Source organism: Fulmarus glacialis, unplaced genomic scaffold (assembly GCF_000690835.1).
Source record: "Fulmarus glacialis isolate BGI_N327 unplaced genomic scaffold, ASM69083v1 scaffold30740, whole genome shotgun sequence".
In the NCBI taxonomy this organism is placed as follows: Eukaryota; Metazoa; Chordata; class Aves; order Procellariiformes; family Procellariidae; genus Fulmarus; species Fulmarus glacialis.
The window spans coordinates 38,836-55,033 of NW_009186274.1; the positions used below are offsets into that span (position 1 = coordinate 38,836).

General features: G+C 39.6%; 1 protein-coding gene across 1 annotated transcript in view; it reads right to left on the reverse strand.

The window, feature by feature from the left end:
• SHC3 (SHC (Src homology 2 domain containing) transforming protein 3) overlaps positions 1–15,942 on the reverse strand; it is a gene marked incomplete at its 5' end in the record, with an annotated part of 37,506 nt that extends 21,564 nt beyond the window's left edge. The window contains 3 exons of the mRNA XM_009587459.1: positions 1,974–2,037; positions 14,415–14,504; positions 15,932–15,942. Of these exons, the coding sequence (XP_009585754.1) occupies positions 1,974–2,037; positions 14,415–14,504; positions 15,932–15,942 (165 nt within the window). The remainder of the gene's footprint in view (positions 1–1,973; positions 2,038–14,414; positions 14,505–15,931) is intronic.
• Between the last annotated feature and the right edge of the window lie 256 nt (positions 15,943–16,198).

Consider the following 16,198-nt stretch of genomic DNA (forward strand, 5'->3'; position numbering starts at 1 on the left):
ACGTAAGTTATGCTGCCAAAGTAAAATTTACAAACTTCTCCCCTTTGATAGCTACAGGGAAGCACACGGCTGCATGAGAGCAGCTTCACTCAGGTAACCACAGCCTGTACAAAATAGAATAACAGACCAAATCCTTCCACTTGCTGTACTCACACTGGTGAATATTTATGCTGGTCATTAGGATATAAAAGCAAAGCTGTGACTAGAGGCGGTGATCTTCTGCCACTGTATTTGCATTTGTCGTAAGCTGCCTGCAAGCTTGGAAAGTTTTGCCCCTAGCAGGATGGACACACTTGTGCTTTCTTACTACTTAAAGCTTACATATATTCAGTTTTAGCTTCTTTTCCTTCTGTTTAATTGATTAAAAATACACTACCTACATACCGTTCACATGTAACATTTGTGCAGCACTATTTTAACTTTGTCATGTTATAGAGCTAGTATTTCATTAACTTCTCTTTAAAACAAGCCCTTTTCAATATTCTTGTTTCTCTTCTTTCCTTAAACTTTCATGATTCCCAGCTCATGCCTAAGGATCACCTGCCCGCAGTGTGGATAAAGCGTGAAAACTTGGTCTCAAGAAGTACATGTCACCTTAACCAAATTCATTAGCCGCTAGTGGCAAAAACACGATGAAAGTACAGACTGGCAAAAGACACCCATCTTTAACATTTACCTGAAATTCTGTTGCTGGGCAAATTTTCATCTCAGCCAGTAGACTTACTTTAAAAACACTATTTCTTTTCAGTAACTGATAAGCAACATTGCTTCTAAAATCAGTAATACAGCAAGGTGTCTCACTAGGCACTTGGGACTCTGTTTAACCTACTTTTCCAATGATATTTTGCGTCATTTTGCTTTCCAAGGAAAAAGATATTTTCCTCTTTACTTTCAGGTTTGAAAATAAAAACCAGAGAACCTAGACATGCCAATGAGATAAATTGGGGGGGGGCACACATCACAACCTTAATTTCTGCGACAATTTCCAATTACGCCATGATATATGTTGTCACATATGCCTTATTTTACCGGGGGAAGATTCTGCATTGCAAACAAGTGGCATTTTATCCCATCCCTTTCTGCTGGGATTCTGCCTAGATGGTGGAGCCGCTGGAGAAGCAGGCAGACCTTTTCCTTCACCTGCCTGTTCTCCTCCTGCACCCAACAACACACAGAAGGGCTATAATTAATTGCTTTCTATGCGCCTTCCCTTAGAGTTAGCATTAAATCCCAGCTTTGCTAGCAGGCCCCTGGAAGAGCAGGCAGTGCAAGACTGTTGAGAGCCATTACTGCAGGAGCCGAGCCGAGGCTTCCTCCGCTCCTTGCCTGCAGATCCTAACTCCTACCACACAAATAAGAATAAAAGCATGGTAATAACCATGTCAGGGCAACGCTCACTGGACCCGCTGTCCAGTGCTGGTCCCTGCATTGGCCTCAGGTGTTTATGGAAAGAGCATAGGGAACAGAGGATCACCTGGTATGTTCTCTCCATTTCCAGAAATCAGTGATTTCCAAACTCATTAATTATCACCAGTAGAGCTACGCTCCAAGAACAGATCTTATCTCCTTCAAAACTATGTGTATTTTTGGCCTCTGCAATAGCTTTCAGCACCTATTTCCACAATTTACTCATGCATTTTATGAAAAGGCATCCCTTTTTGTTTGTTTTAAGCCTTCCACCTGCAATCTACAAAAGAAAGAAAAGAAAAAGGAGGGGGGTTCTACAGTAGGAATATAAAGGCAAGCCACAATCTTTTTCCTAGATGTACTCATACTTCTAGATGCCTATAAAAGCAGATCCTGACCAAAAGGGCAAGAGGCAACATACAGTGGGTGAAAACAGCCAATACTTTAAATGATTAATGATCTGCAATTCTCAAAGCTGTTTTAAAGTCACCTGCCTGCTGTGCCTCTTCTCCTCTGTGTTGAACTAAGAAAATACAGTCAACTGCACTACAAGAAAAGAAAAATACCTTTCGTTTCTTGAAGGCTCCTTTGGCACCAGGCACGGCTTCACAAACACGACTGATTGCTTCCCTGAAGAGACAGAAAAAAGCTTTATGGCAAATGAATGTGTGGGTTTCTTCATTATACTTGAAATGCACTGGGAGAGAACAGCTTCAGACCGTATTTCTGTTCACAAGTGAGGATAGTTAGCAAGTCAGTTAGCTCTCTTCTCAAGGCTAAAACAGGTGCCATTCAAATTTAGATTACTTCAGTGTGAAGCAGAAGACAGTAAATAGTCAATGTTAGTGTAAGCAAGAGTATCTTGAGAACTACGAGGGATAAAAATGTTTTCTCACACTATTAAAAAGACCTTTCTTCACCGCAAATTAGAATATTTGTCTTAATACCTTCTTCCAAGTCTCATTTTTGTACCTTATTAAGCCACGAGGAATCTGATCATAAGATATGTCTTTAAGCAACATTGCTTTACACCTTTTTTTTAAACCTTTCTTGTAATGTAAGGTGTAGTAAATATCATTTTTCTCACTACTGTACTATGCACTTTTCCAGTCAGAGCAAAACCACATGGCCTTAGATAATACCAGAACCCTAAAATATTCCTGGTAATATGCATTGTATGTACAAAATTTTAATTGATGTTTGTTCAATACAATCTGAATAATTTATTTGTGCCCCTATTTTTACATTGTAAGCAAAGTTAATGCCATTAACATTTTGCTTGATTTTTCTAATATTGCTTCATTCTTCCCATTGCACTCAGGTTGAATGAAAGAAATGCATGTTGAAAACGAATTTGAATTCATACTCTCCCACAGGAGACTAACTGTATACTACAAAAACTCTTGAAATCATACCGCTGCAAACAAATCTTATAGATCCTTTCAGTATTTAACAACTTATTATCTGAATAGGCAATCTGGTCGGTATTTGGAATTTGCTCCCGTGCATGCAGAGGCCTTCCTGTGACCATTAGCTCCAATGCTTTAATAGACCTGTCCTGTTGCTACTATAAGACAGAACGGTTGCACAGGGACAAGTAAGTGTGGCTCCAAACGTTGTTTTACTTTTAAACACTGATTGAGACTAACGGCACGTTATATTTAGACCTAAAAACATGCAAATAACATGTATTTTATGCAAAAAAAAAAAAAAATACAGAATGGGAGACAATGAACTACAAGCTGAAGAACAGTCAAGATAATCAAAAACTTGAAACATCACCTTGATGAAAACATAAGTTATTTTCAGTTTATGCCATGTGCAGGACGATATTTCAACTACGCATTAGGTGAATGCACAGGATCAACAAGTGAGTCAGGAGAGAAATGTCATATACGTATCAGCATTCAACATAAAATGGCTCAGCAAATGCCACAGATTTATCCTGTTGCAATCAGTAATCACTATATAGTTATGCCTTGGGTGCTTTTACCTAGAGTGCAATCCAAAGTTCGAATCACCTGAAAGAATTGCATGAATTTATTATTTTTGGGGGGTGGGTGGTTGTGGGCGTGAAACAGGCCTTGCAGCTCGTTTAAAGTCCTGTCATTCTGAAGAAGCGTGAGATTTATAGCAAGAGATAGTCAAAAAAGCTTTCAGGGACATAATCCTTTCTTCAGGTCCAGAGGAGAGCTCGTTTGCTCTTTTTCTTTTTTTTTCCCCCAATTACATCTGCTCATCTAATAAAATTGCCTCTCACTACACACCCTGCCTTGCATATGTCCTCGGACCATCACAGCTACAACCGCACTCCATTTCACAGCTCAGCACTTGTGCTTAGCTCCCACATTTACCACAATGCTTCTTTGACTCCAAACAAGTGTTTTAAAGTAGCTACTAACTTTTCTTACAGAGCGAGTAAAAACCAGTTGGTTTAAAAGAGCAGCCCTGAATGTATCTTAGAAATACAGCGCAGCAAGCATCACACACACTGATCATCATGACAGCGAGACAGAGACGACTCCTGAAAATGTAATCAGGAAAAAGAAATATTTTTCTTCTCCTCCAAAAACGCTTTTCTTTGAATCAGGAAAAGCAAACAGACATTATGTTGTACAGAGCCATCCCCTCAGCCTTGCTACTGAGCTAAAACTTGTGGTTTCCCACCTCTTTCTTGCACCAAACCAAATCCTTTCGAGGCAACGGGGTGCGAAGTCCAGGCCTGTGGCAGTCCCCAGCCCACTGCTGTCTTTCAGACCCATGCCTCGTGCTTCCCCAGGCGTGTCTGAGCTTCCCGGGCATTTTGGCTGCAAGTTGCTGACGCAGAGGCATCAGCAGCACTTCATCCTCTTCGTCTCCCCCAGTGGTCTGATTAGCGCATTGAGATCCCTCATAGGTTTTGCCTCTCACAAAAAGTATTTGTATTTCAGAGAAGTGAACTGTGCTTGAGGGATAAATTCTCCTGTAACTTCCTTTCTCTTCCTATTTGCCTCCACCACCTCTCCCTCTGGCAGCAACATGGAGCAGGTAGGAAGAAAAGGGAATTTTCAGGCCACTGCACCTGAAAACAAACGTTTACAAGCTTGTTATTTTTCTGGTGCAGGGCTGGGATTTGTAGTGGTTTTGCTACTACCTCTTCTGCCTGCCAGCTCCTGATAATCAGACATAAAGCCTGTTACTCAATAGACCCATGTGACTCAAGGACCTTGTTGATCGAAACTGCCACTTGAGCGCAGGAGAGGAAATGCACCAGCTGAAGAGGCTGAAGCCCGGGGCTGAGGGCTGGGGAGGCCGCCTTGGTCGCTCTCCGGGCGCCCTGCCTCGGCAGAGCAGGGAAAGCGCTAAGCAGCTGGAAAGCTCGGATATATGTCCTCTCACTCGGTAACAAAGCGCTATCGATTTTCCAACTACCTGTCTTCCTTTTAGTAAAATACCTCGATTTTACTGAACTCGGTGTTCCCAAAGTCTGCAGGAAGACTGGAAGTGGGGGGAAGGACCTGAGAAAGGTGACAGCTTGTTGAGACACACGTCAGATGAGGCAGGACGTCTGAAGTTGAACTTGACAATTCTTTTAACTTCAGTTTTTGAAACTCTGTGAATACTAAATGTACTCAAGCAGCTGCAGGGTTTAAGTTAACAGTGCTTTCGGCAAAAATGCTGGAACTTCAGAAAAGATATTCCTAGAGCAATTCTGCCTAGGCAAGGTCAGAGCGGCCTGGCAGCAACTCTTTGTGTACCTGCAACAAAAGGCACAGTACTTTTCCCACCTGGGAGTTAAGGAGTCTTAAAGAAATATCGGATGAAAACAGGAAGAAAAAGGGTGGCTGAATATCTGCCACCGCACTGATACGCACTTTTTCCAGGGGAAGGTTCCCGGACCCCTCTGTTCAGAATATTCTAGATCCTTTTTTGGGGGGGTCTTCATACAGATAGCTTGGTGATGTGGAAAAGACATCCTAAAGACTTCTTCTAGCTTGCACTGCCAGGCAGCACAGGGCAGAATTAAGCTTTTTTTTGCAGCAAATCAAATTTGCAAATGCCTCTGCAGCATGAACACCCAAGCTGCAAATCAAGCCCAGAAATAGATACTGGTGCTAGGTTGAGAGTGCTGTTACCTGACTTCTGCATGCAAACGCTTGTCTAAGGAAGGCAAAAGCAGAAGTTCTGGACATATCTGCATGGCTAAACGGTTGCACACAGTTTGGAAAAGTTAGATGTGACTACATTTGCTTCCTTTCCAATAAGGAAGTTATTCAACATAGGCACATATTACACCTTTCTAAGCCACATGCTGTTTCATTAGCTAGGCTCAGATAAATACCAGCGTAGAGTTTCTTGAACTCATAAAATTAGCTACTGCGCTGTCTGCAGTAGGGACCACATGCTGAGTTCCAAATCTGTCCAAGAGTATTTTCTGCTTTACAGATGGTCATATTGTGGAGTCATTTTCTTGGCACAAAACACGTTGTGTATTTTGAATATGATTTCAGCACGCAAATGTATCCAGTGAAAAATTACCAATACACGTTTTCCGAGGCTGACCTATTCTGCTTTAAAGTGACTTGACATCTCTCTGAGACGAAAAAAAGACATTTTACATTGCCACTTTGTTCCATTAAAAAGGCTAATGCCCTGATATTTTTCATAGCTTTAGTCATATTTTACTCTGTTACATAAAGTAGCCCACTCAGGAAGCTCAAATCTGTTCCTCTATGAAACACCATCATGTGAAAATACCCTCCCCTCTTGTGGTTTCAATGATTTTTTTTGGCTGTGATGCTAGGTTTTGTTGTTGCTGTTTTTAATTAATAGGATTTAATTGATTAAAAAACAGAATTCTGGAACTCATATTTCAGGGAAATGACAGGCACATACAAATTGCACAGATTTTCTCAACGTATTTGGAAAAAGTATAGCCATGTCAAATATTGAGATGAGAAACTGTGACCAGTTGTTAGTCTGAAATGTTTTGTATGACAAGAGTTTAAAACTACCAATATTCTCTTGTTAATATCTTCTAGTATCCTATAGTTCCCAAATTTATCTTTGCCACCTCCAAAGCGTAGGGTTTCACTGGTTAAAAAAACAGACATCAAAAGATGGACTTTTCAAATGAAAGCATGACATGTCTAGAAGAATCATACAGAAGGCTCCCAGTTATTTCTTAACAGTATTATATTCCTGACAATTTTTTTTAATAATTTATAAATCATTACCAAGTGTTGTACCAGTATTTGCCAAGGAGAAACAAAGTCCATACCAGATATAAAAATAACTCACTTCTGAAAAAGAAAAAAACTGAGACCAAAAATACGTTTTTAGAAATCCATTTAATAATTGAAATACTATTTGTTCATTTGCAAAACAGGCAAAACAAGCATGTGCTGTCTGAAGTAGCACAGGGGACTTTCACCAGCTCTGAAGACTAAACCAGGGTATTACCTTTTACAGAACTTTAAATGCCAACTGGCAAATTGACCATGTCTGGAAGATGTAAGGCTGGAGAAGTAGCTAAGGAAAACAGAACAGAGAGTATGATAGGAAAGGGGAGGCTAACTGGGTGGCTCCACGAATTCAGAGTACCGTGGGGGAGTACCCCTGAGGGGGAGCCCCCCCAGAAAGGGGCGCAGAGACCCAGCGACGCCTTTTGTCACGCCAGCCTGACCGAAGCGAAGCCTGTCCTGACCGCACGAGTGACGGGAAGCCTGGCAGAAAAGGTCTGTGGGATAAGGTGACATCGGCAGATGTGGCACACAAGATGTTGTCCCTCATAGAGCAAGGAGACGACGACTCCTCCTTTTCTTCCTCTCAGCTCCTCATTCTGTTTCTTGAAACAGAGTTTTCTCACATGTACAAAATCTACAAGCAGAAAATGAAAGGAAGCTGGCCGACTTCATTTTTGGTTTATTGAATAAACTTTATACAGTAAAAAGGTTGGCTTTGGCAACTGTTAGACATAGAGTATCACATGCTATTAGGTATGTAGTGTGTGATCTATCCAACGGTCGTTATTCTTACGCTCCTGCATCCTCAGTGTGAGGCTTACATCAATCTGCTAACAGAGGCACTTGAGAGGACTCTTTTGCTTTCACTGCTGAAGAAACTTTTTATCCATTGGTACGCCCAATGACAGCTCTGTTCTCAGTATTTATAGATGATCTAACTTTAAGGAGTGCTTGAGGCAATTTCAGTACAATCTGTACCTTCTTTTATAACATGCAAGTAAGTTTCAGAAACTCTGTTTCATTCATCAGTAACAAAGACGTCTACCTGATCTTGATGACTCCTTTTATTACAGTAGTTCTGAACAATGCTCTTATTTTTAGAAATGTAGAGTGAAACTGTTTATCCAGCAGCACACCTTATTTAGATATCTCTCTGCAGTCTGCATGCACACACAGTCAGATTTGTGCTTAGCAAAACTGGAGCACACGTATCCATTTTTTCCTTATAGCTATAGCAAATGTATGCCACCAACAGGCGATGCCAAAGAGGCATAAAGCTGCTCCTCCACTGCTGAGAACACAGTCATATATATCTGCAATTAACCATTATTTAGACTGACAATCTTGATCCAAAAATTGGGGTACCTTTCAAAGAGGAAACCTCTTAAAATATTGGTTGCAGCTTTTATGAACATAAAGTGGGGGTACACAAAACCTTGATGTTGAATGCACACCTACAAAAGCCTTCCTTCTGCACAACCCTCCATCTGTCAAGAACAAGGTCAACGATACCAACAAACTAAAGAAAAATGTTCTTGGACGTTTAGATCTGTTAGGTAGCTCCAATCCTTTAACTTCTTTTGTGACCTTCAGGCTTTTTTCCACTCAGCCTGGTGTCTAGATGTTTATTCTAGCAGTGGTCAGGGAGATGGAGGGAGCGAAATTAAAACGGTCTTCTGTTGCTCAGGATCATAGTAATCTCCAAACAGGGTCCAGCCTCAGGTCATTTACTATAGTAACTTCTCTCTCAAAAAGTAGCAGGTATTTCAAACGAAGGCATAGGAAACCTTACAAAAGTAAAATGAAAAAATGTAGTCTAACTAAAATCTAAAATTTTCTCTAACCCCTGATTGGCTTCATGTCTAAAGTAGGACTTTGGAGATAGATACCTTCCAAAACCTCTTTTTTATTAGAGGGTTAAAGCTCTAACACCACCTTTTGAATAACCCCATAAGATATATGACATTTTGTAAATATTCAAGCTGTATTTGTCAAAAAGGACCATCCAGTGGTGATGAGCTGTCTGGTGTGACTGGACACGTCGTATGAAAGACACTCAAATTCCTTATGCCTTCGTTTGTCTGTGTAACCAAGCTGCTAGGTGCTATTAGCAGAAGAACTTGAGAGTGTCTGTTTCCAAGGTGCTAGGCAGTTGTTAACTTTGCATTGCAATTTGCATTTAAAACATGTTAAGACCACTCTGCCTCAGTCCTTCTGTTTCTGCAGAACCACGTTGAGTGGTTTAGCTTTCTGAAAACCCAGGCTACAGCTATACCCATAACTGCTTCCCTGACCATTTGGCTTTCAACTCTCCATCTTCCCCATCCCCTGAGAGGCTCTTTGCTTTCTCACGAAGGCAAGTGGAATGGGTGAGCTCAATTAATTACTCTCACTCAGGCTTTGCATTACCATATATTAGTCAAATTAATCCAAATACTAGCTAACATTTTCCCCACTAATACTATATTGAAAATGAAAGATTTCAATGTTAAGCATACAAAACCCTATTTACCCTAACCATTTCTGTGCTAATGACACCTAAACTAACAAATGTAAATTATTCTCTGACAGTATCAGGCACTATAGCTGTCATTGCCCCACTTAGAGGTGTGCTGTATGAATTATAAGGACGTCCCCATCTACTTTTGGGAATCCTGCTTCCTGGTGAACTGAGGAGTAATCAGCACCCCGTGCTTCCCAGAGCTTTGGCCCTGAAGTAACTGTGCACAAGCAAAGAGGATTCTCGTTCGCACCCCTTCCTGCATACAGCTGTGTACCCAGACTGCGGTGCGGGTATGCGTGTTCTGCCATCCCCTAAGCACCATCCCCTAAGCATTACCCCACATCCAGAGTCCACGTAGCAGAAAGCAGGGGTGAACCACACTCACCTTCCAAGCAAGAGAGCATGTTAAGGAGGCGACTGAATACAGAATTCACTGGAGATAACACATTACCTATCCGCCTTCAAAAATCACAGGGGAAACATTCTTCCTTTTCAATGTCTTCCACCCTTTTTTCAGTGATGCTTGCTGACAGTGAATTTCTGCAAAGAATACAGGTACGGTTGAAAGAAACACTACATCAACTGAACTTTACTCATACTGTTTAGCATTGGACTAAAACCCAGCTCCAAAATCTAGATTTCCATCATCTCCCCTCCAGAAGCTTGGGATATTGGTATAAATGGGTTGGGTTTTCATGATTAATAAAGTTCAGGCCCCAAATTTGGAGAGGAATCTCCTTCAAATTGTTCAGCCCAACAGAGTTCATGGAGAGGACTGGGATCAGAATTTGGATTCGGGTCCACTGCTGATACAAAGTATTTCAGCCCTATGATCTATTTGCTATTAACACAACATGCAATACAATGTTTTACTCAGCATGGCGAGGTGCGACTTTCTGAAGCTGCATGCAGTGAACTGATTGCATTCAATTAGATACCAATGAACACGCAGCCTTGTAGTCCAGACACTGCTGTACGACAAACGGTGCATGCAACATCATTTTAATTCAATCCAGCGCGTTAACTACACTCATGCATACAACACAGTAGTGAGGACTCATTACGGTATAACAGATTTAACAATAAGCGTAAAAACATATTATATGAACTGCAAACACAGCACATGTTGCAAAAGAATTTTACCTGATTTTTTTTTTTTTTTTTAATAAACAGCCTGAGGGCACAAAGGGCCTGGCCACACAAGCTTAAGAGTGGCCCCTTTCTGTGACGATGATGGTAGACGAACTTAGGACCACTTGCCACCTGCGGTGAGCTCAGTAGTCTTGCCTGCTAGTCCTCCTGTTCCTCCACTACATTGAAAATGAAATGCTTCTGTCCGTCTTGCTGCCCAAGAAAGTCATCTTGACTTCACACGTGTTATGAGAATTATCACTGGATGATTAATGATGCAACATGTGGATTCAGCTGGCTTTCATTTATCATTATGCATAACTGTTGACCCTTGGCTTGCACGTCCATTTATTTGCTCAAGAATTCACATGACATTACATTCATTACACAAAAGAATAAATACAATACAACTGATTAATACTACTCTAGTTCTCCTGTTTGTCCTGTAGTGAAAGAATCTTGAGACTTCAAATGTGTAATGATGAAGGGAAAAATCTGTTATAAATTGTACATAGCTGTTCATTTTTCCTCAAATCAGATCCAAAATTAGGATAACAATACCTTTGCCAGGCACCAGCAACGTTGTTAAGATCCAATGAAGAGCATGACAAGTGGAAGTGCTTGCTCACTGCTTTCACACAAAGATAAATGTATTGCTGCAAGTTTTAACATTTTAATTTACAAAAAGTGAAAAACAAAACAAAAACAAGTCACAGGCCAGGTACAACAGCGTTAGATCGCAGAGGTTGATTTTTCACGACTGTGACAAGGAAGGAGAGACCGCTGACCAAACTGTTTACACTGGGACTTTAATCCAGTTCCTGGAGTTGAAGTCACGGTTCTTCATTTGTCAGACTGGTCCATGCATACACGCTGATGTATATGCTTTCCTAATGTATTAATTATAACAGCCGGGATTTTCAAAGCCATTCAAAATACCTGGACAACCTTTTCCCATTAACTTCTTATTTAAAATGGGTGTCTAATTCACTAGATAACCGGAAATCTTAGCCCAATTTTTAAGTAATTTCTAAACGTTCACCCAACGATTTACGAGCCCTTTACAAGCACTAATTCATGTAATCACACAGGTGTATGTGACTGGGGCTAATGGTTTCTCCAAAATAATGCCTGGTGATTGCAGCAAAGCCAGAGACTACACATCTCACCCTCCCATGACTGGGCCACAGAAGTTTTTTTCATCTAGGAATTGGTGCTGCCCATCTTACTTTGGGGTTTTGTTCCTCCTCAAGGCTAGCAGAGAAAGTGACATACACAATAACTGGAAGACAGAAAAAAGCCAAATGTAGGATTCCTAATGGCTGACTGCCTGTGTTTGAGCTCTGCAACGTGGAGGAAAAGCAAGGGTAAGAAAGCAGGCAAGGACAGGGATATGATGCAGTGCTAGAAAGGGAGTAAGTGCTTTGTATGTATCAAGCACGATGTGTGCTCATTAGGAAGAGATGCATCCAGAGTTCCACACTGCATCAGGTAACTTGGCTCATCTTTTCTAACTGTTTTTGAATTGTACTTAGTAAATACTGCATAATACCAGAAGTCATACTGGCCCACGATGGATCACTTTCTTCTGTGACTGGTTTGGCAAGGTCTTGGAAGAAGTAACAGATTAAACAGGTGTGATGCATGCAGTAGGATCAATTTATAAAGTTATGGGTCAGAAAGGGATCAGAGCTGCCTTGACATCTGTTCCTCCAGTTATGGGAAACAGCACAGAGAAGTTTACACAGCCCTATATACAGAAAAGCTTTTATTGCAGCTATAGATCTAGGTTCCTCAGCTGGAGCAGTCACAGCTAACATTACTAGATCTACGGACCCAAGCCTCAGTCACACTCCATCACGAGCTGTCAGGTTACAAGGACAGTTTTCTTACTGGTGCCAGGCTGCTGAGGAATCAGCAATGGACATACCTAAATATAAATGTATGACATAGTAGACACAAATGTAACTTTCAGGTACTTTTATTTGCAATCAAAGGGCTGCACAGACAATTTGGTGCCAGGTGTCTTCTTAAGAGGGAATTGGTGCCTGTAATATCAGAACATCAGCCTTATTAATTCAGTACATACCTTGAGGCCTATGTTATGTTTCTTCATGCACAGGAGCAAGTTAATCAGCAAATGTGAATTTTAATAATTCCTTAATAATATTTTCTTAATGAAGAATAGGCTTGTATGTGAAACGGGACATGACAAAGCATGGCACAGACTGCGTCCTGCGGATACTTAAGACATGGCATGGGGATTTCTAGAGCCAGATGAAATAATGCAGATTAAGATACTAGATCCTGATTCAAAAGTCACCTAAAAACTCCTACTTTCAAAAAAGGTTTAGATCGGGAACTACATCTGAATGATGTAGTTAATGAGTCTTTGTTGTTTTATGATAAACAGAAAATTGCAAATGCAAAATAACACGCAAAACAGGAAGATACGGCTTCCTGCTTGAAAAAAATATCCTGTGCTCTAGATGTGGTCAGAGGAAGATGAGCCAAGAAAATGCCCACCATGTAGTCAAATATGCTATAACTTCCACAGAAAAAAAATATAATTCCAAGTCTGTTTCACAGTAAAAGCCAAGAATCATTTTTGTACTGAAAGAACTATGAGACAAAGATACTTTCTTTGTGCAGCCCATATTGCTTTAGATCAGCAAATACGCTTAAGTATTAATGGCAGAGTTGTGCCTTTAAGCTAGATAATACAAAAAGTGCAACAGTATTCCAATGAAGACATACAGTGAAAGAGACTGTGCAGAAAAATAAAGCCAAACTCAGTTCACTTTCAGGTATGGAATACAAAACCAGTAACTATCATAACTGCTTCATAAGCCAGTATCATTTAACTTCCAAGTGGTAAACACAAATGTGCCACCTGCATTGGAACTACAAGTCTGCTTAGACATGAAATCATTTTAAAAGGTCACCGCTGCAAATACCACAGAAATGTACAGATGAGTTTAAAAATGTACAGTAGTAAAATTCTCAAATGCCTTCATAGTCTACATTGCCTGAAAACCAGAATTCTGTCATTTACCTGTCCTTGTGCTTTTACGCCCCTCATCAACACATTAATGATTAACAAATCAATGATTAACATTTTGTGAGGACTCACGGGGTCCAATTCAGAGCTGCTGTATGCAAGTGTAACACACAGTCAATGCATATAGACCGCACAATCAGCATCCAAGCCTAAAAATAAGTAATTTTTCTCATTTAATAAAAGAAATACTTAGCTGTCTGTGGTATGACAAATGGTTTATTAGACTATCAGCAACTGTAAGACACCTCAAAGAGGTGAAATTCAAGCACTGTATCCAGTCAAATCACTTTATATCTGTTGCTTTGGAATGGATTACTTTATTATTTCAATGCCAGAATTTGAAAACGTGGTCTCCAGTTGCTAGAAGGCATCAGTGCTACAGTCCTCTGAAATCAATGAGCTCAGCTTTTCAAGTGAAAATGCCTGCAAAACACTATTTCCTATAGTTCTCAGAAAGTAGCCTCCTAGAAAAAAAATGATTCATGGACACTTCTTAAGACAGTGCTGTACTTATGTACCGCTCTTACAAAAATACCGTGACAGGTTTAAAAGAATTGTAATAAGAACCTTATACAAGCTTATTGTTTCTTACATACGGTCTGGAAAAGACAACATTCTTTCATTTGTCTCTAGTATATATTTTCATATATATCCTTTGTACAGCCAGTTTGTAATCTGACACCTTTTCATAAGAAATTACTATAAAAACCTATAAACGTGCAGCTCCAAACCAGCTCTCTAGACTAATTTTGACAAATGCATTGTAGATTTTAAACATATTCTTATTCTCACTGGCTTAAATGTCACGAAATTGGTACCCAGATAAGTGTCTTATTTGGCATAACAAACAGGAAAAATTTTCTAAAGCAGTTCCTGGCACATCAAAAGACCACAAAGAAAATATCCTTTAAGCCCCATTGGAGCTATAGTAAACCCAGGTGAGAGATTTACCTGTAAAAGCAAAATTAAAAAGTGGACTTACAGTATCCAAAAATTATTTACTACGTTTTGCCATCTTCCTGGCCTTTCCACTTTGGGGACAGAATTCAGAAGTTACTTTTAAAAACATACTTGTACAAAGTCTTACCTTGCAATCTGTGTTCTAGTATTGAAGTCAAGAGATCTCATTGAGCGTAAGACTTCTATACACCCCAAGTACTGTAAGGAAAAAGAAACAGTTGGAAAACGTATTATAATTATTCTTGAGTTCTGGGAGAAAACGCAGTTAATCATTAAAAGGCATTGTACAATTCTTATTTTTACATTCGATTTATCCTATGTGCAGGTAGGTTTTTATGATTATGTTCCTGTATGTCACAGATTTGTTCCATAAACATTTTACTTCATTTAAGTCTCAAGTTTGGTTCAACATATCTTTTTACTTTTAATCTAATCACTGTAATACATCTAGTTCATAATGTGTTGATGTGCTTTTTAATTTTCCTCTATCTTAATTGTTCCATTTTAGATATAAAGTTCATCAAAGTAAAAAATAATATTAATGAAAAAGGAAGTGTGATAAAGGAAATTCATCTAGCGCTGGTTAGTGGGAAAATCTTATTCAAGAGGGAGAGAACTAAGCCTCATTAGTACAAAAAAGGCAAAATATAGCAGGGATAGTTGAAAAGAGCACCAGCAATGCAAAGAGCATTCCTTAATAACCAGCTCAGGGATAGATGGGATTTCATATTTTCATTAATGGCACTAGTATAAAGATATAGGAAAATGCTAACAAAATATACTAATAACCCATGCTGGGAGATGGCTTCAACAGGGTCATTCAAGAGACGAATGACATAAAGATTAGCTAATATTAGGAAAAGACCAGACTTATTGACCCAGATTTCTGCCCTGCATCTCTATGAAAAAGAGGGAGTACCATTAGAAAATGTATTAAAATTAAAAAAGTATCTATCACAGGAGTGAGAAAAACTCAGGTGAGTCTTCTAGACTTGCTTCCAAAAGTGGGCATAATTTGCATATGCTAAAGTCTACATGTAGCTACAGCTCGTCAGATATTTGAAGAGTGGCTTTGTACAAACCAACTCATGACTGGCATATCCCCTGGCAGGATCTTTGCATATAGGTTAAGTACTCAACCACACACCTGACTTTTGAAAGTCAGGGGAAACAGGCATCAGTCTTTACATAATGAGCCTGATTATTCTATTCTAGTACTGTGGTTTTTTATATCAGCTTTTATATCAGTTTTATATCAGTTTTTATATCTATTTGCAGCGTAATGCAATCTATTTGGGTAAGAAACTGGTGCAAAAAATAAGTGTGGCCACCATTTTGTGTCTGTTTGGGAATTTTATTTATACTGAAAAAATGATCTTTTAATTAGAGAATTACTACATGAGTAACTATACTATCTAGAATTTCAGCAGTGCTTTTCCTATAGAAACATGTATGTCACAAGCCGAGGGAGCATTTAGCTTGTTTTCACATGTCCATTATTATTTAATTTATTGCCATCAAATTTCATGAAGTCATTACAACACTGAATAAAATAAACTAGAATATCAAGCGACTTCCATTCATTAAATTGCTCGAACTTGGATTATAATGGCCCACAGTTTCTGGGAAGGGTTGTTTCAAGATCCATTTCCTAGAATTTTTTAGAAATCTCCTGCAATCTTACCTTACGTTTTTGAAAAGCTTGTAAAATCCTCATGGAAAATGTCTTGTCTATAGAGATCCGGGCACATGGAGCTTTCAAGCTAAGGGTAATACTCTCAAACTGTTTAGATGATCATCACTCCTCTCTCAGTGCAAAATTAGGTAACCCTTATATCTTACTACAAGTAGATTCCTCTTTTACATATACTTCTGCCTGAGTACTTATAGCATCCAGAACAACATTTTCAG